This window comes from Gavialis gangeticus, unplaced genomic scaffold, assembly GCF_001723915.1.
Source record: "Gavialis gangeticus isolate Ggan-Ray unplaced genomic scaffold, GavGan_comp1, whole genome shotgun sequence".
In the NCBI taxonomy this organism is placed as follows: Eukaryota; Metazoa; Chordata; order Crocodylia; family Gavialidae; genus Gavialis; species Gavialis gangeticus.
This window is the reverse complement of record NW_017729016.1, coordinates 12,152,250-12,176,801: the sequence shown is the minus strand read 5'-3', so window position 1 is coordinate 12,176,801 and position 24,552 is coordinate 12,152,250. Positions and strand designations below refer to the sequence as shown.

General features: G+C 39.6%; 2 protein-coding genes across 3 annotated transcripts; both read left to right on the top strand.

The window, feature by feature from the left end:
• The first annotated feature begins 4,999 nt into the window (after positions 1 to 4,999).
• LOC109294570 (parvalbumin alpha-like) lies at positions 5,000 to 9,495 on the top strand. The gene is made up of 5 exons (XM_019513000.1): positions 5,000 to 5,079; positions 5,546 to 5,613; positions 6,540 to 6,672; positions 7,572 to 7,681; positions 9,021 to 9,495. Exons 2-5 carry the CDS (start codon positions 5,553 to 5,555, stop codon positions 9,044 to 9,046), a joined length of 330 nt encoding a protein of 109 aa, XP_019368545.1. The 5' UTR covers positions 5,000 to 5,079; positions 5,546 to 5,552; the 3' UTR covers positions 9,047 to 9,495.
• A 4,959-nt stretch (positions 9,496 to 14,454) lies between these two features.
• Positions 14,455 to 23,830, top strand: LOC109294492 (parvalbumin, thymic CPV3). Of its 2 annotated transcripts, XM_019512882.1 has the most exons (5): positions 14,455 to 18,563; positions 19,080 to 19,147; positions 19,544 to 19,676; positions 20,597 to 20,706; positions 23,570 to 23,830. In XM_019512882.1, the coding sequence occupies exons 2-5, from the start codon at positions 19,087 to 19,089 to the stop codon at positions 23,593 to 23,595; spliced, it is 330 nt and encodes a 109-aa protein (XP_019368427.1). In that variant the 5' UTR covers positions 14,455 to 18,563; positions 19,080 to 19,086; the 3' UTR covers positions 23,596 to 23,830. The 2 variants fall into 2 exon arrangements, with proteins under 2 accessions (XP_019368427.1, XP_019368426.1); XM_019512881.1 differs by having other exon boundaries at positions 14,462 to 19,147.
• The last annotated feature ends 722 nt before the right edge of the window (positions 23,831 to 24,552 follow it).

Sequence of the window (24,552 nt, the reverse complement as noted above, 5' to 3'; positions counted from 1 at the left end):
GGTTTCACTTAACACTCATTTTGTTTAATGCTTGGTTTCTCAGGAATGAATTAAGAGCGCTAAGCGGGGGTTGCCTGTACAGTCTGGTCCATGGTAAGGTTGTTGGCAACTAAACCAGTGCCCCGACCTGAGCTAGCTTGGGTGAGGAGGTTGTGTGGACACACAACAGGACTAAAAACAAGATCTGTTAAAGGGTGGATGAGCTCCCTGTGAGCCAACGGCCATCCATACCCAGAGAAGAGATGGGTGCCACCAGGTCACTTTGCCCAAAGAATCACCAGTGATGCAGAGCGACTCAACTAACCTCATAAGGAGGGTTGTTACAGCATCTAAGGTGCCCCAAGGGTTGCAGCAGCCTCAGGACTGACTTGACTTGTAATCAAGAAATGAGTGAAAGCTAAGAGCTTTCCAAGGGGTGCCTTGAGTCTAATGAGGGGTGCTTTGAGACTAAAAAGGTTGAGGAATGCTGCCCTACAAGAATCTAGGAGTGCTGTCAGCCTATTTGTATAGAAGTTTTATTCAATGGGACTTGATTACTCCAGCACTGGAGATTTGTACACCTCTCTGTGGTAGCCTTGGGTAACAAGAGAAGAAGAAGCAGTTATGGTGAGAGGGTGAATATCAAGGCTCACTATGGCAGTCTACATACAATGGTAAGTATGTACCCACTCCAGAATTCAATAGTGTCTCTTAGTTACATCTCATGGGGTTGTGAAGATATTGCTACTTCCCCAAGCCTTCAGACTGGTTATGACAGCCCTGCCCACTTCCATGGGGTAATCTAAGCTCTGTAAGTATGCAGGAAAATCTGCCTTAAGAAGGCAGTACAGTGGTTTAATCAATGACAGGTGATCACCAATTGAACCTTCTTAGGAGGTGCTGGAACTTCTGGTACTGGGCTACCGAGCCTTCAAAACCAAATCAACCTCTAGTGTGCAGTAGTTTCCTTCACACTTGCCAGAAGGTCTCTGAAAAAATTTCTGTACCTTGAAGTTTGAATTGTGTAAACATAAGGAGAGTTCTTCTTTTCAAACTAAATTGTTTATCCCACTCTCTGTACAATCAGGGCTAAATTATTAGTATCTGAAAACGGTGCATATCCTGCCTACATCATCCACAATGGGTTGTTTGATTTTAGTCTCAGTTTATACGCACATTCCATAAAAGGAGTGTGTCCCTAAGTACTCTGGGAACACTGAGAAACACAACTCTTCAAAGAACCGCTTCTGCTTAGTGATTAACTGCTCAGTATCTAAAAACGTATCTCCAGTCCTTACAATTTCCCACCAGAGTTCTCCCAGTCTCTTTCAGGTCATAAACACAAATAGGATCTTTTAATAACTTCTGGAGACATGCCCGCATTCGCATTACTCTTCTGCCTGAGCAACGACAGCATTTACAATACCAATTTCCATTTAGAAACAAAAGGGAATAGTGTTTTGTTTTTTAAAGGAAGCCCTGAAAAAATCTAGAACTTTGGTACAATTGTTAAAGAAGCAGAAAGCAAATACCACTGTCTCACAGTTTTTAACAATTCATAAACCATAGCATTTAATTGTAAGGTCACATCACATCAGGTTGAACAATCCTTCAATAGTCCTGGTTTTAAGAGCCAAGATATATTAGTATTTTTATATTAAGCACTGGTTCTGGTAAATATTATGAGCCTTGATTTAATGCCCTTTGTCTTTCAATGAGACTTGTCTACACAATGCAAAGCAGTCCTCTGCAGAGACACACTGCTGCCAATGGAGACACACTGTGTCTGCAGAGCTTATTGGTGCAAGTGCAAGGCCATAGTAACATGGCTATATTACTCCCTGTTCAGGAGCCAGTGCTCTCAGAGTAGGTGCAGCATGTCCGAGCAGGGTGCTGCCTTGCATCATATTGATGTACCCTCAGTCTCCCAAGTGCCACTTTAAAAAAGTGCAACGTAAGTTCTTAAATTAGTTTGGTGCGTTTGAGAATTTTGCACCCTCCCATTCTTGTTATTTATATTATGTTACTTTCCTTTATAAAAACTATTATCAGGAATTCACTCACTGGAAATAAGAGCTTTTAAATTAAAACTGTATTTACTTATAAATATATCTGGTACCAGTGAAAAGTGTTATCTAACTAGTTATTCCAAATAAAAAGAAGATTTAAGGATGTGTCCATTAGTTTAATACTAATAAAATTCCCTAACCTACATTATCCCAGACAATCATCTTATACTTCACCCAGAGAAAACAGACTTCAGACCTGACTATACTAGATTTGCTCCATTCCAATGAAAACTCATGTGGTTGTCCAGTGGGGCCCAACATTTTACCAGGCATGCTACAAGTTAGTCTCGTACCCAGACACTCCCGTTCCCCTGCCTTATTTGCTCTGTTTTCTGCTCCCTGCCTTGTGCTCCCTGACCAATCTCCTGCTCTGTTTTCTGCTTCCTTTCGTGTACTTCCTGCCCCATCTGCTGCTGTTTTCTGCTTCTTGCCCTGTGTGCCACGGGGATGCCTCTCCCCTCCCCAGTCTTCCATGTGCCACACAAAGAAGTTTGTGACACGCAAGCTGCAGGGTGTCCACCCCTCCATTGTAATAGATCCAATGAGAGGCTGTTTGCAGCCACTGAAATGTTAATAAAGATGGAACAGATGTTTCAGCGGTAAGTACAAACACTAAATTGATTAGATATCCTAATTAATTTGCATATAACTGAACTGATTTAAGTTTGATCTAGCAATGACAAAGGCAGTACTGGTGAAGAATACTGAACTGTCTTATTATTACTGCAAAAAACTTTGCTGAGTCTATTTTTCATCACATCACTGAACAAAATCTATTAAAAATACACCTATTAAAAATAAACAACTTTACTGGCATTTTAGCCTCCAATAGTACACAGCAGTAGTCTGACTAGTAGCTGTTGGTCCTGGTCCTGGTCCTGGTCCTGGTCCTGGTCCTGGTCCTGGTCCTGGTCCTGCTGGGTCAGAGTCTGCAATATTTAGCTAGTATAAAAAAGAAATAAAAAAAATCTGTAATGCCACAAACCTAAACAATTACTTTAAGATGCTTTTAACTTAAGTTTCTTTTCATTCTCAGTTTTCTGTTTCAGTAGGTTGGTTTTCTTCTTAAATGCTTACTCCTTTTTGGTCGGTCCCCATGAGTCCCCTGCTACAGGGCCCAGGGTGTTTGCCTGCCCGCATCCACAGGACTTCAGGATTTGCTGTTGGCAGATAGATATTCTCCATTGTGTAACCCTGGGACTTGGCTGCCTCTGGTGCCATCTACAGGCAAGCTGGAGTTAGCAATGTAAATACCTTAAAAGTAGTATTGACAAATATTTCTTTTTTTAAAAACAAATTGACCTTAAAACCAAAGCCAAACAAGTTAGACTCAGGAATCGATTAAACTTAGCAGATTTGTATCGCATTTAATTCTTAGTTTCAACACAAAAGTTTTAAATCGCAATAAAAGAGCTGCCCATTTTTCCCTAGAAATACTAGGGAACGCTGGCTCAAATTCAGCTGCCCAGAGCAGGGGTACTCGCTGCTCCTGTAGTGTCACCTCCTGACAAGAGTGGTACAGGGAGTCCCTTCTTGAATGTTAGCTAGTCCCCAGCATGACTCCAGCTCTCCCCTGAGCTCACGTGTAATCCCCATTACTGTTAACAGGAGTTGCAGAGACAAGACTTAGAATCATGGAACTCAGAGAAGGAAAAACTGATTAGGTCATCAAATTAAACTACCCCTTTCCCCTTTAGTTCCTCCCCATCCCCACCCCAAACTAGTACAAATTGAAATGCCCTACAAAAGGACATTTTAACTCAGTGCTGAATTCCCCCCCAAATCTTTGTTTTCAGGATGCTTAGCCTGCTACACAACATAGTTCTGGAATAATACAATTAGATTCTCATCTAGATTTAAAGAACATGAAGAGGTGACTGGCTAAAGCTGAGATGTGTAAAGTGAAGCATTTACCTCTACTTTGGACTCATGGCATTTTGCTGGAGAGATTGAAGGGGGAAACTTAATGGAAAAATAGCCAAGTGTCAGCTGTTCTTTTACATTTCTTGGCTTTTTTGAAACATGATTTAAACAGAGTTTCCTGATTTTCTCTCCTTGTTGTTAGCTGTTGTAAAGTGTTGTAAAGTGTCATGTGGCATTAAAGAGTTGACACAGCATCCCAGATGTGACTCCATTTATTACCCTTACTACTGTTCTTACTTAAGCTATATATGATGCAATGAGTTTGCAGTGAACTTCACAGAAATTAAAAGATAAGTTTCTTGCCCTGAATCACTGCAGACGTGTTTTCAAAACAGGTGAATTGATCCCTGTACATAATTTGTATATTAATTAAAAGCATCTTGGGATACTTTAGAATGAAGGGCTCTAAATAAACAGGACATACAGTGTTTACATATTATGATTATTACTATTTGAAGACAAGTAAAAAGATGTCGAATGTTAAAGATAATTTTTTGCATGTAAATAGTGAGCATGTATCATCATGCTGAAATGGCAGCATTTTCTTCACCAAATCTAGAGTTTTGGAAATGCATGCAAATGTAAATTTGCTCCCATGAGCAGCCTCACTTAAGTCAATTAGACCATGCACAGAAGAATGTTAAGTGCATGAATATTTGCAGAATCAGACCTTTTGGCATCAAGGTCTAACGGTGAAGATGTGTATCATTAGCTGTCATCTTGTTGACATCAAATTGATAAAAACATATTTTCATCTTAGCTCAAAAATCACTTAGTCAACTAAAATTAGGTGTGAGGTACTCAAGGGGGTTTCCTGGTACTCTGTATGGCTCTCAACTTACTTACATTGTCTAAAACACTACACACATTCCTTTGGGATATAAATATCAATCTGATTAGCTAGCAGGTCTTGTCAGCTACAGTATCTTATTCTGTGAGGTATCTGAGCCATGACATGGTTCAAGGACTTCTGTAAAAGGTCTGGGAGGTCTTAACTAAAGGCTATATAAGTCATGATCACTTCCAAGCAAAGATATCAAGCCAAGAGCTCTTGGTAGATCTTTTATCTTTTTTCTTTGCTCTCAGCTTGAGAAAACAAAGCAGCAAGGTGAGTTGAGCTTTTGCAGTCATCACATCAACCCACTTAAAACACCCGCCTGGAAACAACTGAGAATCCAAAAGCTGTAGTTTTGTATAGGCTGCTTGATTTTTGTGCTCACATCATCACCCTGAAGATTCAGCTATGAAAGAAGAGCAAAGGAATCTAGTATGTGATCTGAAACACCAGTTGGACAAAAGACTCGTGAAAGGAATGAGTGCAACACAATACCTTTGAGAAGCAGCTTTCTTGGGCTGGACTAGGATCAGTGGTGCTGGTGCCTCCTGCAGATCTAAGGACGTGTGTCTGCCTTCAGCTGGCAGTGGCAGAGGCTGATACACCAAGATCCACTTGGCTTTCCCAGCTACAGTCCAGACAATCTTCCTGGACCAGCAGCCTCTGCTGAAAATATGACTAGCCTATCACCAGGCTTGTATTAACTCCAGCTAATTTTACTTTTGTTTTTTTCCTGTAGCTCTAACATGGCTCTTGCTGGTATCCTGACTGATGCTGAAATTACCACTGGCCTACAGAGCTGTCAAGGTAATGTTTATTTTTTAAAACCTTTTAAAAGCCTTTTTCATTCAGTGTCTGTTACCAGTTGTTCTCTGTGGGTTTGTTTGAAAATTGTCCATTTGAATTTCCAAAAAGAGAAGAGAACAGGATATATGCAAGTTATAACCTATACCAGTTGGGAACCTAATCCCACCTACTCTTATGTATGTGAATAATTTTAATGGAAGAAAACACTCTGAGGGGTTGAAATAGGGGCCTCCTTGAAGTTGATAATAAATCTCTCATTGACGTTAATAAGGCCAAGATTTCACTCATTGACTTCAGTAAAACTACTTGAGAATACGTGGCCAGGCAAACACATACCCTGGTATCATTTACATGGGTTTTGCATACAGTTGTAAACTTAACCGGGACCAGGAACAGACAGAGATGCAGCTATTTCGGGGTAGCTATTTGTAGTAGGTGGTTATTATTGTGTTTCATCACTAGATCATAGGATCATAGGAAAGTAGGATGGGAATGGACCTCAAGGTCACCTAGTCCAGCCCCCTGCTCAAGGCAGGATCATCCCCAACTGAACCACCCAGCCAAATGTCTGTCCAAACTCCTTTTCAAAATGTTTAGGAATGGAGATTCCACCACTTTTCTAGGTAGTCTGTTCCAATGCTTGGCCACCCTAAAAGTCAGAAAGTTCCTCCTAATCTCCAAGACAAATTTCCTCTGCTGCATCTTGAGGCCACTGCTCCTAGTCCTGTCCCCTATGGACACAGAGGAAGGCCCATCTCCATCCTCTCTGTAATTGCCCTTCAGGTAGTTGAAGATTGTTATTGCATGGAGAACAAAACAGCCTCTCTGCAGTTTGGTGAATGTATTAATAGATACACTGAAGCCCCTTTCTACATCCTTAATCTCTAACCATTCTTATCTATCCTCTCTCACCCATTTTGCTTCAGCTGCAGATACCTTTAATTACAAAACCTTTTTTGCCAAAGTGGGTCTGAACTCCAAGTCAAAAGACCAGCTGGCCAAAGTTTTTGGGATCCTAGACCAGGACAAGAGTGGCTTTATTGAGGAAGATGAACTGAAGTAAGTGGATCAAAACACTGAACAGCAAACAAGCTTGGATTTCACTGTCACAAAATGCACTGTGGGATAGTTTGTTCTGTCTGTTTGGATACTACAATGTAATGAAACACTTTTTTCCTTATTCATGCGTACACTGAAAACCACCAGAAAAATAGTGGATGAAAAACACTTGCTTTCCTTGTTCAATGTCTTGATTAGTGTCCACTCTAAAGAAAATCTGATAGGGAAATAAGTTTAGTAAAGAAAGCTCAGAAAGGCGGGAGCTCAAGAAGTCAGTTACCTAGCACTGAAAATAGTCTGTTCATATGAAGATAACTAACAGGTTTTACAAAATAAATCCAGCAATGCTGCTTGAGCTTGCATTTTGTATTATCAGAGTATTTAGCCCACTTTGAATTCTAATGGCTATTTCCTCATTCCATCACTGACCTTAAATCTTATCATATGGATCTCATTTTGAAATACAAAGTTAGAATAGTTAAACTTGTAGTACAGACATCAACAGTCTCAATTTCCAGAAGTAAAATTCTTGCCCATGGAAGCCAAGGAATTTGGTTTGCTATTGATTTCTCTGAACCAGGATGTCATTCCAGCACTTCTGTATATTTTGATGCAAACAGACTCTTTTCCCCATAATGCATTAACAATGAAGCTTCACTCCTTTTGATCCTTAGATTCTTAACTTTTCAGGTAGATGTGAAATCCTGTCACTACAGTAGCATGGACTGGAGTTTTGGTATTGACTTCAATAGATCCATGATTTCACACCAAGTGTTTTCCTTTACGTGCTGGAGGGTCCTGAGTACAGGATTGCAACTTAACAAATTGTAACAGTAATGCAGCGGATGGCTTTTCTGCACTAGGAGAATTTGACTGATTTGTCCACTTATCTTTGGTAGACTTTTCCTGCAGAATTTCTCTGCCAGTGCTAGAGCTCTCACTGATGCCGAGACCAAGGCTTTCCTGAAAGCGGGTGACAGTGATGGAGATGGTAAAATTGGAGTGGATGGTAAGAAACCCTTTTAAAATGGTGAATTGTTAAGTGTGTTGGAATCACATATTCCATCCCTTTAAATGGGTCAAAATCTACCAGCAGCATTTCCTCCCTAATGTCTAACACCAGAAAAAAAAGCAGTAGAAAAATAATTCTTAAGGTCAATGTCTCATATCAATTGTTTTTGATTATCAGAGAATAATCCCCTTTGGGTAGGGCTACTTGAAAAATAATCTAAGTTGGGTCCTGCCAGCACTTAAATTTGCAAGTAACTTTAAGTATATGTTTCAACTAAGTGAGACTTCAGTAGACTTCAGGCACCAGAGTTTAACAAAGTAATCTTGAAACTCCTGGGTTCCAGTCCCTGCTCCAAGGACTGTCTAGATATTTCACATTTATGTGTAAAATAAATCAGAGCAAGGATGGGACCCAAGACTGCTTCCTACCAGACGAGTAGGACCTTAGCCACAAGGCAATGGAGACATGCTTACTTCCATTCTCTCTCTGTGACCCAAAGGATCTTGAATTATTTTCTGCAGTGGCACAGCTTCAACAGGAAGGGTCAATATAAACTCCTGAGAAAAGCCTATGGCATGGTGGGTAGGGCACTCACAAAGAAGAGGGAACCTGTGAGTTTGAATCTTCTCAAGCAAAGAAGGGATGTTCCACCTCTATTATATTCAAACTCTTATTTTAAAGGAGGTGGGTGCAAGGAAGAAGGGGGAATCTTCCTCCTCTCAACATGTTTTAAAAGGAAGGAGTGAGCTTGCTTAATTTTTGAAAGAAAGAACATAGGGGCGTACCTCCAAGAGAGGGTTCCCCAAGGATACACATTCCTCCCTGCAGCCCTGAGTAAAGCACCTAAGCCCCAAAAAGAGGTGAGATTTAAGTCTTACCTGTGTTCAGTATTTCCTGCTGGCTAGCTGTAGATAGCATGCTGATCTTAGATTTCTTGCAGAGGATGGGTGCATAACACTCACTCTGCTCTGTGGAGGGGGCCAGTACGCCCAGTAAAAGAATCTGCAGGACAATTCCACTCTGCAAGCCAAGGCCTAAATCCTTTTTTTTGGTTCTAGCCCCACTGCATACATCTATCCAAGACTGGGACCATAATTTTACATGTGCGCAACAACTGTAATACTTTTCCAGTCTCACTGATTTTTCTGGTTTCTGAAATGTAGGCATTTCAATATGAACATGACCTGACCTGTCTTAGTAATCAATGTATAATGTGCTCACTTCAGGAATTATTTTTACAGGAAATTGAGTTAGTTTCCAATGCAACTCCTAAAGTGGGGGCAAGACACTTTTTTTTCTGACTCTAAGATAATCAAAGCTGCTTATTTTTTTCCAGAGTTCCAGGCCATGGTTAAATCTTAAAGAGGATTCAAAATGAAGACCAAGCTAACTGTACTGTAAACAATCTTTCTAATTGCAAATCTACTATTTATTTATGCATTTTATACAATGACAATGGCATTAACAGTTGCCAGTATATTCTTTCTTACTGGAAAATATGTGAACTTGCTATGTGCTATTTGAACATTACTGTCTGCTGTCTTCATTAAAAAGAAGCTACATCACTGGAACCTAGTCTGGTAATTAAAATAATTTGTAGACTTTGTGGTTTTGTTTCAGTAGATGAAAGTAAAATATATAACAAATGTGTAATTTAAAATGTTTCTATGGGCAGTCTTTCTTTAATATTTCCAAAAAAATGTAACTTTTAATGATAGTCCATGAAGCCAAAAGGGCAAGCCTCATTTGTATACCCAACTACCATTTACCTTAAATAAATGGTTTAATAAAACTCCTGGATATGCAAGCTGGGTGCAGTAACTAACAGTGGTGGAATTAGACATATTGTAGGGAAAGGGGGCTTCATGATCAAGATGTTTTGAGGCCATTTTTATTTATGTGACTATATTTTTCTGTTAACATGCTCAATAAGAAAATGCTAGCAAAATATGATAAATCTGTCAAGACTCTTAGCTTATAGCAATGTCTCATGTACAGAAATGGTAGGATCTGGCTCTGCACAAGTTACTCATTTCCTTTAACATAAAATCAGCTGAATCCAGTGTGCTTCTGCTATAGCAATAACATTGAAACAAACACTGTGGGTTTTGAGGAATATGGGTTCTTTGAGGAATAACCTACCTGCATGCCCACCTGATGGCACTATTGTTTCATTTAAAGGAAGATAAAGCATTGTTTTGCCTATCTGAAGTAAACTGAATAAGAATCACTCCTGTATGCTCCTTATCTCTTCTTATGACCTACCTTTGCTGGGTGAAAATCACCCCAGACAGAAGACCTGTGTATCACCGAAGTCCCACACTACCACGACACACATTAACTAAGTAAGCAAGAATTCTCTGAAGACTGGTGTGGAATATCTGTTCTGCAACTGAGATAATATGTACAGTACTGATAATTTCTTTATATTAACACCTATGTTATTAGTATAAGACCACTTATACTAATTTGTCTTCCAAAGTGCTTAACTTTTATTAACAGTCACATGATACACAGGAACAACCCTGGAAGCCATATCCTTCATTCCAGGCAATCAAAGAGGTAAATAACACTGTCCTTTTCACAGACCCATATACAAACTAGGCAGGGCTGTTAGGATTATCTATTATTAAGGTTGCCTGACACTTCCTATTATAAGGCTTTGTGTTCAGTTTTTTATGTTTCCAAGTTTTAACCATTTGAGATAAAATTTTCAGGGCAGGTGTGCCCCAAACTGGATTTCTTCGGGGAAATAAATCAAAAGTGTTCAGTCATTTACAGAAATGAGGTTAGGAAAAAGCTCATTGTTTTTCACATATACCAAAAGTATATGGAGCAGGGATTTGAAATTTGGCAGGAGGTTAGCCTTTGGGTCAGGGTTTTGCTTTTTGTCATTTGTCAAAAATTTCACTCTAATTTAGACAAATTATATAAGATCTTGAAAACCAGTAGCTGCCTAGGCTCAACATGCTAGAGTTTTCAAGCAAAACTCAAACTAGAGTTTTGAAATAAACTTCCTAAAAATTCTTTCTACATTGACTGCTTCAGCCCAGACTGCAGTGGGCAGAGCAACTATAGCAGTGGTTCTCAAACTCATTACAGTCAAAGGTAACTCGCCACCTGGATAGGGGAAATGAGGTTGATGTCATATATCAGACTTCAAAAAAGCCTTTGACCTGGTCTCCCACAAAATCCTCATGATTAAATTGGGAAAACGCGGCTTCAACTACTTTACAGTCCGGTGGCGAGGTAACTGGCTCCAAGGTAGGACCCAAGGGGTATTGACTGACGGAACTGAGTCACCATGGCGGAAGATGACCGGTGGCATCCCTCAGGGTTCAGTACTCGGACCAGTGCTCTTCAACACGTTCATCAACCATTTGGATTCCTGTATTATAAGCAAACTAGCAAAGTTCACTGATGACACTAAACTATGCGGAAGCGTGGTAATGCTTGAAGACAGGCTGGCAATACAGGCCAACCTGGACAGGCTCGTGATGACCTCAGCCTGATGCTGTTTAATACAGAAAAATGTTAAGTGCTCCATCTGGGGAAAAATAATCCATAACACACTTCCAGGCTCGGCAATGCTAAGCTTGCCAGCACCACAACTGAATGAGACCTGGATGTCATGATTGACAACAAAATTAACATGAGTCACCAATGCAATACCGTAGCCAATGAAATGCCATTTTAGTGCTGTCCAGAGCTAATCAAACACAGGCATGTATCTACCAAGGCATCTAGAGCAAGACAAAGGATGTCATCCTCCTGCTCCACTCACCTTTGGTGAGACTGCAACTTGAGTACTGCATCCAGTTCTGGGCACCACACTTCAAGAAGGATGTGGAAAAACTTGAGAGAGTCCAAAGGAGGGTCATGTGCATGATCAGAGGCCTACAGACCAGGTCATAGGAAGAGAGGTTGAAAGACTTGGGTCTGTTCAACCTAGAGAAGACTCAGAGGAAATTTGGTGGCAGCCTATAAGTATATCAGGTGTGTACATCAGGGCTTGAGGGAGCATCTATTCACCAAGGCCCCCCAGGAGAGGACAAGAAATAATGGGCACAAACTGATTAAAGATTGCTTCAGGCTAGACATAAGGAAAAACTTCTTTACAAGTTGAATGTTGAGGGTTTGGAACAGGCTCCCCGCAGAAGTGGCACAGTCTTCCACCCTGGTGATTTTCAAAAAGCATCTTGATGCCCATTTGCTGGGGTCATCTGATCCCAGCAGTTTTTCCTGCCCAAGTGCAGGGTGGCTGGACCCGATGATCTGTAAGGTCCCTTCCAGCGCCTAACAACTATGAAACTATAAAAGCATCCCTCATACAATGCAAACTTTCAGCTTTCACTCATTTTTGACTATGAAAAACCAATAGAGCAATGCTTCTGTTGCAAAGAGTTCAGAAAGACCACAATAGGTCAGAAGGTTTTTGACACTATGGATTTGAAATCTCTGGGTTTATCCTGTGAATCACACAAAAGTGTTTCCACACCTAACAGTGTTAATATTGCGTGGGATGCCTAAAAGGATCTTGCAGAACCCTGGCTGAAAAATCAGTGAACTATAGGCTACTATACGCCATGCAGTTGCTGGGTATCAGAAATGAAAGTAAGAGAGAGTCAGTCTCTCTTCTGCAACTTTGGCCCCTATGAAGCCAGAAGGAATTCCATCAAGCCTGTCTCTTTTCATCAGGGAAGAAGAAAGAGATTACCCACATAGCTGTTTTTATATGAACAAGGGATTCAGGTAGTAGGGTGATGAGGGTCACATAAGAACTCTGATGCACAATTAATCTCATAGCCTTTTATCCTGCATTATCATCAGCAACTCAGAAGTAGAGAAAATAGACGCAGAGGGTGCATTTACATGTTCATTAATGTGCCATAATTACAGTGCATTAAGTTTACTACCTGTTAGTACGAGGTATTAACTAAATGTGCCATAATTGCACTACTGCGCGTTAGTGCAGATGAATGCTTTTTTAGCCATGTTAATGCACTTTAGACTAAATCTACTGCACGTTAGTGCATTAGCATGGGTTTTCCCCACTGTGCTAATGTGCAGTAGATTTAGTCTAATGTGCTCAAAGTGTCTTGTGAAGAAGTACCCAGAGACATCCAGTCACCTGTTAAAGACCACACAACTAATTAGGAATAGACCTTGTAACCAAGAACCCAGAGCTCTCAATCCTAGGAAGACTGTTCTAAGTGCTTAATTATTTGCATTTATTTCCACATAGATTATTGGGTTTGCTATATACAAATCTGAGACAGTTTCACCACTTACCTTTCCATTAAGCACTGTAAAAAATTCATGACAAGACAGGTCTGGTATCAGCTCCAGGGATCATTCCAGCATGTTAAGAAGAGCCTGCAACTAGCGATTTTTTCAGATCTTTTTTTTCCCTTGCTTTGTACTTAGCAGAGAACTTATTTTATTAGTTTTTACAAGTATGGACATATGAACAATGTGTCATGCAATAGAAGGGAGCGGACTTCACCATCCAACAGCTGCTCCATGGTAACTGCCTATGTGCCTGCTCTTGTCCTAGGGTACATGAAAGCTAAGTTTAGCTCTCAATTAAATAGCAGTTTACATTACTATTTAAGATCAACCCAAAGGTCACTGTCAACTAGCCTGAGCTGACATCAGCAAGTTACCTTGCAGCCACTGTACATTGTGCTCCATGGTCACAGGGCAAAGTCCTTCTAAAAATTAATGTACAGTACTTACATCCCCTCCTGTGTTTGTCTCTAATTAGTGGCAACTGAGACAGGAAGTGGGGTGTAAAATGAGGATGAGGAAGTTGTGGTATTGCTATTAAAGGATTCTTTGTACTTGCAGCTTGCAATACTTGCAATTGTAAGATGTGAACAAACCGGAGGATGGGAAGACTACAGGGCAACTCAATCTTAGGCCCTGAGGCTCCACAGAACATTCAGGGGAGGGCTGGAAGATTGCTCAAAATCAATGTCGATGGTTAGCATGTAGAGGCTTGAAGGCAATCCTAAATAGTAGTATAGGTATGCCAAAAGAAGAGTTAAATTGATGCAATTTAGCTTCCACCTAGCACATAAGCAGTTACAGTGGAATAGCTTTCACATGACAATGCCCAAGTCCCTTTTAATCTTGCAGTATCAGAAAATTGTTTTCCTATGTCCATACCCAAAGATGATCTGTTTCTCTTTTCATTCTGAAACCTGATAATTACTCTGAAATCTATATTAGATCTTACCTTCTGCCTTAAGAGACCTCCCCCAGTTAACTCTTTTTGCAAGGAACTCTGCATAAGCAGACTCCTGAGTTCAGATGGAAACCTACTCAAGTTAAGAGGGCTCTGCATGTGTCCACATATGTCAGGATCTTTCAGGATTAGGACCACAGACCCCGATTCAGCAAAGAATTTTAAATCACCCTTATACCCACCCCCAACTTAAATGTTTCTTAACTTGCTCTGCTATGGGACTTTAGCCCATTTACCCTTTATCTAGATGACCACCTCTGTTAAGCAAGCACTTTTTGAGTGAAATTATACTCATTTGAGGTCTGAGCTGTTCTCTTTGAAGCCAGTGGGTTTTTGCTATTGATTGAAATGGGAATAGGATGGGTTTCTAGATAAGGAAATGTCTAGAACCACCTCAGAAGCATTTGCATTATTAGACTGCTGTTCTCTGCACTGATGGTCATTGTGAGATGCAACTGTTTAGTGAAGGATGCCAAATCACCTGTAAGAAGCAACTTTTACATATTGAAGAAGGTAGTATCCATGTTCTTAAACAGCACCTAAACCTAAGGGCAACATTATTGTTAAAATACAGGGAGAAAAACCTGAATAATTCAGGGATGTAAAGATCACTCTACCTGATTATGCTGCTGACAGCAACCAGAAACATCTTAGGCGATTATGTGAAGCGTCAGGGTCATAAGATAGTGTTACTGAGTCCTGGTGACACTAGACAATGTGTTTAATGATAATCATATAGCATATCAAATGTTAGCAGAGACTCAGAGATGGCACCTTTTATTCCTTCAGGTGTTTTAACTACATATTTTTATACCACTTGAGCTTATTTTAGTGCAAAAGCACTCCGGATAGCTAAGTCTTTAGGAATTAATTCTCATACAGTTCATTACAGTATTTACTCGTCGTTATTTTCAGTATGAAAAATAAATGATTTACCAGGAATGGGAAGGTACCTAACATACTTTCCCTAAAGCAGAATTGCCGGAGTGAAATCTTAAATCTTTAATTTTGGAAATTGCAGTTCTACAGATTTAATTCAACTTCTGTTGTATCCTCCAAAATCTCATCCAATTGTTCAGATGGGTGAAGTCCTCAACCCCTAGTGGTCACTGGAATTTTTGCCATTGACTTTTCTGGCACTGTAATTTGACTCTTGATTCTTAAGTGAAGCAGCATGAGAAACAGGGCAGAAAAATCAAATATAAAATAATGTGCTCCAAACCATCTGTTATATTTCCTTCCCCTGTTATGTTGGAAGACCAAACCCCAGGTTATTTAAAGGATTTTTGGACACAACCTGGATGAGATTTGGTACTTATTTTTTTTTTACAATGGAAGTGGATGCCTAGGAGAAAGCTTGCAGTCACATATCATGCAGTCAGCTGATGATAGATCTTAGTTATCATTTACACTTAGCCCTCTTTATACTGTAAATTATAGTCATATTCAATTTAAGATGCCTTTATGCTGTCAGAGCAGAGTAAATGAGCACAAGGAACCAACGGTTGTTGAGGTCCCACTCTAGTCACTTCCACACTGGTGAGAAAGGGAGAACATTGAGGGTGATGATACAACATCTCCAGCTCTGACATTAACAGAGTGGAAAGATGGCATTGCATAGTTTTTAGAACTGCTGTGAGAGCATCCCTTTACAGTTGTAGTAGGTCTCAGGTTAACACTTCTTCTCTAGTCTCACCTGAGACTACCACTGAAACTTCTTGTTGTACCTGCTTGAGCTAGTATCCTCAACTCACTGTCACTGCTAATTAACTCTTTAAATTATAGTAAACAAAAACCAAAGAGCACAGGAGCAGCTTAACAAATATCAATGTTTTACAGTGATGCCAGTTCTTGTCTGGTTTATTAGAAGTAAACGGTATTTAATTAGGAAATAAGCCTATAAATATTTTAGTTAGCTATTCTTGAATACTCAGTGTTAGACTAAACAGAAAAGAGATTTATTTCATGGTTAAACCTAGAAGACTCCTGGCAAAAACCGCACAATATGAAATGTCTCATACTTATCTGAATTGCACCTTTCAATTTCATTCTGAAAGGCTCAAACCAAAAAAGCATCTTTGCTATTTTTTTTCAAAAGCACCATGCTTAAATAGGTACAGACAGTAAAACTTGTGGAGGATATAGTGTGTAAGTATGTAACTCTTAAAACCCCCCAACCTAATGATACTTTGAGATATCCTTAGCAATGCAAAGAAATAGCTCATAGTTCATTAATTGCTTTATGGAATTAAGCTGCATGTCAGCCCAGCAGTTCTGAAGATAACAGGATACACAGGTCTGAAGCCACATTCATTAGATTGCTACTTATTACAATGTTACACTGTTACAGATATTATTACTTATTTTAAGAGTCATGTGCACATTCTTTACTATTAAATTGGCTGCATATTTAATTTTAGCGGATTATTTCCTTCCTTTGTTAGCTGTGTTTATAAACATACAACAATACTAAAGCATAAGCAAATGGGTTAACAAAAATGCTTTGTAGTGTGAAAAGCAACTTAGTTAAGTATTGTGAAGTAGTTTATTTAATTAAAATATCCCTTTATGTGATACACTCATCCCTGATGATTTCATTGTAACTATAGCAGAGGGAAAGCTGTACTTTGGATGAAGAGTATCATTAATAAATAAATAAATACCAGTAACTCTAGATTTTCACCTGTATCCTTATACAGTGACATCAACTTCATTCTGAAATTCAGCTCTTTTAAGCTTTTGTAACCCATCTTTCAGCTTGGATTAGAATCACTTTTGGTCTTGGTGTTGAATTTCAAGCATTAAAGAACCCCATCCTTACTTGTTACAGTCAATTTACAGTGGGTGTTACCTCACTTTTATTTTTTTATCATTTATTATACTACTTAATTCAATTAAATTATCATACTAAGAAATATTTTGGCAAGGTTCAGCCCACAGTATGGTTGCTTGTCATTTAGCAACATCAGCACAAATCCTGTTGAATCAGTATCAGCTGAGGTATTCTCCTTTGAAGTCAGTGGAGTTATACCACCTTAGAAGTGACCTTTCTTGAACAAATAGTGTAATGATCCCTATCCAATAATATTTTATTAGATATTTTGAGCCATCTATTTAGCTTGTGGGAAAAGTAGTTACTCAATTTATACCAGCCTTCTCTATTAAAAAAGATTGATCTTTTTATCACCTATGTAAAAGAGGCAGTTAAAATTAAATATCTAATTAGTGAATACAGTTGCCTTTGTCATACAAAATGTGTGGCAATAAAGGGAAATAAACTATGAAATGAGAACTACTTTTTCATTGGTAATGCTTTATATTTAATTATTCCAAATTTGCCTACATAGAAACTTGTGGGTTTGATATCCTCTTACCTTGTAGATTAATAGGGTAAATCCACAGTTACTCCAGTGTGAAAAGAGGAACCAGGCCCAGATTTATTACAACTCATCTCTAGTACATAAGTGATTACCTTTATCTACTATTACTTATATTTTTACAGTATACAGATACTATCCAGTACCATTACCATGGACACACATCAGGAAATAGTTCTGTTTTTGTCCTGAAACCCTTAGTGCATCAATAGTCCTTACTCACATAAATTGAATGTTACAGTCTGAACTGCATAGATCCTGTTTTTTTGTTTGAGAGTGTTCTTTTAAATACTAATGTTCTTGAACATTCATATACACTCAAAACACTGATGATGTGTGACTGCAATTTTAATATCACATTTAAAAACATATTTTCTGGTATAATATGTATATGTTTGTCTCTGTACTAAACAAGATCTTATCTGCTCTATGTAAAATAAGTATACCATTAATTTCATTTATTTAAAATGACTTAAATATAGATTACTCAAGATAGACTATCTGAATGATCTATTATCTTGAAGTGTAGATAACCTGGTTAGATTTACTCTAGTTGCTACTTTTTACTGTTGTTGTTCACTTTGATTTCTTTTCTGTCTCTTTCCAGGGATAGCTTTGTAATTTAGGAAATGGTCTGGAAAATCAAGCTTGCTGTAGAAGGATCCCTGCAAACAATATCTTGCATTCCTTGTTTAGTGACAAGTTTTCTTTGTCTGACTGACACATTGTCACTTCAGATCTTTCATCTCAAACTGCCCTGACAACCCTGAAGGCTCAATAGACTCAGGGGAACCAAAGTGGCTTTTCTTCTCAGGGGTTTCACTGCCGGGATTATTTCCTGTGGACAGTTTTAAAGCTCTTGGGAAACCCTCTGGCATCCTTGGAGTTTATCGAACTATGTCTTGTTGGCAGAGTTGAACACTTAATTACATATGTGTGAATTTATTAAAATATTGCTGTTCTTGTCTATACTCTCTTGGGATATAAATAGACAGAAAAGGTTAATTAGTTAGGCAAGAAATGTGAGCTAGGTCTCAAATCAAGCATTTGATCCATGAAACAGTAACCTGAGTAGTGGTGATTGTCACCTTTTGAATCCTTTATAAAGCAGGCTGGCAAACCAGAGCCGGTACTTCTGTATTGCCTGGTATCTTGTCAGCTACCTTTCCTTCACTTACTTGAGAAAACCAAAAAGGTGAGCAGCCAGCTAGAGATCAGACAGCAGAATCTCCTCTGCAGAGTTGATCCAACCGTAAGTATGGTAGATGCTGGTCTGTGAAGTTTAGTTTACTCTCTGTCACACACAGATCGAGTTTACATAGATTAGTTATCAGTTTTCTTTTTATTCTTCAGACTTGATACTGGGGGGATTTTTCTTCTCTGCATGCCCAATTATCCTTCACTGCTAAATGCCAGACATTTCAACAGATTGATGATTAGCTTACTTTACCTGTTAAGAGAGTCCCAAAATGATCTGACATGCTCAAAGCAGGTAATAGGTTAAAAAAGCATCACTGACATTAAGTATCTGAGCACACTAATTTAAGAAGGATATGTTGTCTGTTTGCATTGGTATTTTTTTAAAAAAGAACATACAAGGGCTTTCACTTCTGTGGAAATCTCTATTTTCTACTTACTAATTAGAGTGACCTCCCTTAAAATGACTTCTTACGTTATTTAATGCGAATAGTCTTGTTTTGCTAGGGGATGTATTTACTTCTGCATGTACTTGCATTTCACCAGCCTGCAATGCATTCTTTTTGAACAGGTTCAACATGAGTATGACTGACTTTCTAAGCCCTTCTGATATTGCTGCTGCCCTGCGGGACTGCCAAGGTAAAAAAAAAATCACAGATTAACATGTATCTAACCTTTGGTACAATAGGCAGAGGACTTAACTCTTCAAAAATATTGAAGGTATGCTCCAAGAGATAGTGTAGTAGAGAAAGGATATTTCCTGTTTTCTGTTTGGCTGAATGAATGTGTTTATGACTGTGTAATATTTCAGGAGAGCTGAGTTTGTATCTTATCCATGTGTGAATTTTTTAAGAAGTTAATTTTTGTACTGTAAGATTAATTAAGCTATCATGATGCCTAGATCTTTTTGTATGAGCAGCCTTTTCTTCACTGCTGTTTACACTGAAACCAATAAAGATGCAATTAAAATAGTAAAGTAATCTGTTCAGGAATAAGAACTGAACTGATCCGTGTCTTTATTATTTTTATTTTTAGCTCCAGATTCCTTCAGTCACAAAAAATTCTTTCAGATAAGCGGGATGTCCAAAAAGAGTAGCAGCCAGCTCAAGGAAATCTTCCGGGTCCTAGATAATGATCAAAGCGGCTTTATTGAGGAAGATGAGCTCAAGTAAGAGTTTTCTCCATCATCTTGATTAGTAAGGTTGTTAAATGGGTCAACATTTCCTTGTTTCCAAAACTATCTAAGAGCAGGTCATAGAATCATAGAATCAATGAGTGGGAAGGGACCTAGACAGATCACCTAGTCCTACCCCCTGCCATGGGCAGGAAGAAGCACTGGGGGTGGCAGGGGTCATAAGACCCCAGCCAGGTGCCTATCCAGTCTCCTCTTGAAAATTTCCAGGGAAGGTGAGAGCATCACCTCTCTGGGCAGCCTATTCCAGGCTCTGGCCACCCTTACAGTGAAGTAGTTCTTCCTAATATCCAACCTAAACCTATCCTCCCTCAGCTTGTGGCCATTGTTCCTGTTGACTCCAAGGGGGGCCCTGGTGAACAGACTTCCCCCGAGTCCCTGCTGGTGGCCCCTGATAAAGTTGTAGGCAGCCACAAGATCCCCCCCTCAGTCTCCTCTTGTGGAGACTGAAGAGATTCAGGTCCCTCAGCCTCTCCTGATAGGGATGGCCACAGAGGCCCTCAACCATATGAGTGGCCTCCTCTGGACCCTCTCCAGGTTCTCCACATCCTTCTTGAAGTGCGGCTTAAGTGCATTTATGGCAAACCTTTAAATTGATTTTGAAAGTCCTGTAGAGGTTGATCGTTAAAGAGAAAAGACTAAGGAATAAAACCCCATGCTTAAAGCCAATAATAGGTATACATAAGCAACACTATCTGGGGTTGCGCTTTGGTAGAGTGCACAATTAAAGATCTCAGAGCTGGAAGTATCAACCAAGAAAAAAGTAGCCTCTTTTTGGGGTGCACTTGGGTGCATGGAACAAACAATGTGTTTAAATAAAATGTTCAGCTTGATCATGTGACAACCATAAAAAAACAATATTGTTCAGAAATGACAACCAAGGGTTTTTTCTCTAGGTATTTTCTCCAGAGGTTTGAGTCTGGAGCCAGAGTGTTAACTGCCTCAGAAACCAAGACTTTTCTGGCAGCTGCAGATCACGATGGGGATGGCAAAATTGGGACTGAAGGTATTTAGAATGACACCACAACAGAAAAATAGATCTGAAAGAGATGTCAACACATTATCAAGTCTAACACACCCCCACCCCCCATAAAGCAGAGTAATTTGTTTAAGCCATCCCAGGCAAATTCTGAATTAATCTGCAGTTATACACTTCCAGTGATGGAAATTCCACAACATAAGTAATCTGCTGAGATTTTAAACTATCCCCACAGTTAGAAAGTAATGTATGGCATTCTCCCTGACTACCAGAAGAAACATGTATCAGTAGAAAGCAACATTTCCTGTGGCCATGAACAAGGTTAGATCTTTTGCCTGAGGGCCAAGAGTGGGAAACCATTGATTCTGAAATGCTCTAAATGAACTAAATTTAAATATACATTCACAAATTGACAGATTGTTAAGATCAACATGGGCCATTGTGATCATCAGGTTCTCCCTCCATAGACCACAAACTATACAGGACTTCTCTCTATTAATTCCTGATTCAACTTTAGTAGTTTGAACTAAAGCATGTTTTTAAAAAGATCCAGTCTTCACCTACACATTTTCAGTAATGCAAAAGCTATCACGATACTTGGTAAATTGTTCCTGTGTGTCTACACATGCTATTAATTCAACTGAATAAACTCTGGCACAGTTTGCACTACAGTTTATTGCTCCCAGGTGCCGTGTTTGCAACCGCACCCAGGACCACTGCATGTTGAGCTGGGTGCAGACCAGCCCTGGATGGCCAGGGGCCCCAGGGGTCAGCCTGCCAGCTAGGGGCTGCTCCGACCCACCTCAATGTGTTGTGGAGGGGCTGGCTGGGGCATGACGGTGCTCCAGTGTGGGGATAGCCAGCAGGTTGCCCCTGTACTGAAGCACCCTCATGCCCTAGCCAGCCCCATCTGCATCTACACATGCGCTACAGCGGAGAAAATAACTCCACCGTAGCACAGTACTTGCGACTGGCCGTACTAGCCTATGGTGGAGTTACTACATTTACTGTGTACTAATAGCACATGTAGCTAGTGGTATTTTACTGTGGAGCTAATTAGGCAACTCCACAGTAAATGTCTCATGTAGATGACCTGTATGACAACCTAAATAAATAGTCTTTCACAGGCAGGCATATTTTCCAATCGTTGATGGTTCTTGTGGCTGTTCTCTGAACCATCTCCAGTGTTTCAATTCTTTTTGAACAGTGGGCAACAGGACTAGACAGAGTGTTCTGACACTTTAGTGCCAAATACAGAGGTAACATAGCTTTCCTGACCCTACTCAATCTGTCCATTTAAACATCCAATGATTGTAGTAGCTGTTTTGCCACAGCATATGACTAGAAACTCACATTCAACTGAGTTCTCCTTACAAGTCCACATGGCTTTTTCAGAGTCCCTGAAAATGCATATAGCTGCGCCCAGTTTATGAAATGGTTCAGATTACTGAATATCGCTGACATGCCTCTTTATTTAAAACTCTTCCAATTGCTGTTATCCGCAAACTTAATCAGTAATTAGTTCATATTTTTCCAGTACATAGATAACACTTTAAAATAGCATAAGGCCAAGAACTGATCTGTGAAAAATGCAACAAAAACATATATTTGATTAGAATTCTCTGTTTCTGATTACTCTGAGACCAGCTTTCAGTGCATGGGGTGCCATGTTGATTTTTGGGTTGTCTTAGTTTAAATAATAAAGATGACATGCAGTCCCAAGTCAAATGCTATATAGATGTCTAAGTATATTACATCCACACTCTTACTTTTCAAACCAAGCTTGTAATTTCATCAACAATTGTTTTAAGTTAATTTGACATGACCGTTTTCCATAAAACCATGCTGACTGGCATTAATATTACCTTTAAGTCCCACATCAGCTATTCTGTTATTTTGACCAGAACTACTGTCAGGATGACAGGCCCTACATGACCCACTTTTTTCTTTATCCCACTTAAACACGGTCCTAACTTTATCTTTCCCCCAGTTCTCTGGAACTTCCCCGGTGTTCCAAGAACTGAAAATCAATATTAATTGTTCAGAGAATTTTCCACCAGCTCTTATAAAACTTTTGCATGCAAGTTATCTGGAATTGTGGATTTGAAAAATATCTAGGTTTGGTAGCTCCTGATCAACATAATTCTTAGTTGTTGTAGGAGGGGAAAATATATAATCACCATTCTTTGATACGAATACACTACTTTCACAACAACAAAAGCAAACATATTGAACACTTCTGCCTTTTCTACATTATTATTCCTAATTCAACCCTGTGAGATGGATGAACCAATTTTGGGGTTTTTTAAAACCACTTAAATGCCCTGGTTTCAAAAGTTAATCTCAAGCACATATGCGGTTTGTTTCCTTCTTTGGTAAGAACAAATGAAAAAAAAGTGATAAAAAGAGTAAATAAGGAGAGGATCATTTTAATAATGTTAAATACATTACAAATACTATATAGAGAACACTTATTTGGATCAGCCTCACTCTTACGTGCTCCAGAAGTCCCCAAAAATCCTTTAATAAGCAAACAACCAAAAAACCAACTCACAATGGGCCCTTTGGAAAAAAAAGTGTTGGTTTAAACTACAGAAAGATGGGTATATGTGGTTGGTTTGGTGAACCTAAAACCAGTAAAAGGGGCTTTAAAAACCCTGTATTCCTACCATGAGGTCCATAATATATAACAAACAATAAAGGGATGGATGTTTTCATGGATGTATTTAATCTGCACTGGCTTGAGAAAAACTTAGGTTTCTTTCTTTCACTTGATTACTTTATGTTCCTTCCTTTTTCAAGTCTCAATAAGGCAGTAATATTATTTTTTGTTTTTTGATATCCTGTTCTTATTGATGCTGCTAATTAAATATGCACTATTCTTTTGTAGAATTCCAGGAAATGGTGCTGTCCTAAAGGCAACAGAGAAAGGCAGAGGAGACTAATCTACTAGAGTTACTAAAAAAACCTTTCAATTCAGGGAGTCCCTTGTTTATTTATTCATCTTTATAGTGTCTGTTATTTGTTTATTGTTTATCAAAGCACCAATTAATAATGTTTTTGATAGTGTGAATCATTTTACCATGTTCTAACAATATATTTCAGCAGACACTGCCCTTAAAAACATCCAATAAAAATAAATTTATCATCATGTACTGTTGCCTGTGTCTATTCTTTCCACTAAGCTGGAACATGTGTAAGTACTTAACCTAAAAGTGTTTAATCTCTGAAAGACCTTGATCCATCCAGCCGTCCATATGTGCCTCTTTTAAGAAATCCTTGCACCTCTTTTTTCTGAAGTCAGAGGCAATTCTGCCTGGGAACAGTTTGCTGGATCATGCCCAAAATTCCCAACAAACTCTTGATGTGCCAGAGATTAAGCCCTGCACAAAGGCAGGTGGGGAGGGGTAAAAAACTATAATTGCTTTCCTGCTGAAAGCACTGAGAGACTTTGTCTAAGGCAGGGCTGTCCAGCCCCTCAGAGGCTAGGGGCAGCACCCCACGAGCTGCACTGTGGGGGGACCCACACGCCAGCTGTACTAGCGTGGACAGCCCCCTTCCCTGCTCCACTGTGCACACAGGTAGTCCCTGTGAATTGCTGCACCATGCGTCTGCACAGGTGGCCACCCCACAACACTCCACCATGTGTGCAGCAGATGAATGCCCCTTCCCTCTCTCCCCCACTCTTCTTCACACCTGGGCAGCTTCCCCACCATTCATGCCCTTAGGCAGCCACCCCTCTCCAACTCACCACCTGCATGTTGTGCCACCCCCTGGGGCAGGCACAGGAAGCAGGAACCAGAAGCGAAGCCCAGAGCCCCTGGCCTGGACCATAAAAATTACACTTTATATACAGGATTGGATTGTCTTATA

Coding starts and splice junctions, on each gene's coding strand:
- LOC109294570 (XM_019513000.1), top strand. CDS start 5,553: ATGGCTCTTGCTGGTATCCTGACTGATGCTGAAATTACCACTGGCCTA. Junction 5,614..6,539: donor TGGCCTACAGAGCTGTCAAG/GTAATGTTTATT, acceptor ATTTTGCTTCAG/CTGCAGATACCTTTAATTAC. Junction 6,673..7,571: donor ATTGAGGAAGATGAACTGAA/GTAAGTGGATCA, acceptor TATCTTTGGTAG/ACTTTTCCTGCAGAATTTCT.
- LOC109294492 (XM_019512882.1), top strand. CDS start 19,087: ATGAGTATGACTGACTTTCTAAGCCCTTCTGATATTGCTGCTGCCCTG. Junction 19,148..19,543: donor TGCCCTGCGGGACTGCCAAG/GTAAAAAAAAAA, acceptor TTTTATTTTTAG/CTCCAGATTCCTTCAGTCAC. Junction 19,677..20,596: donor ATTGAGGAAGATGAGCTCAA/GTAAGAGTTTTC, acceptor TTTTTTCTCTAG/GTATTTTCTCCAGAGGTTTG.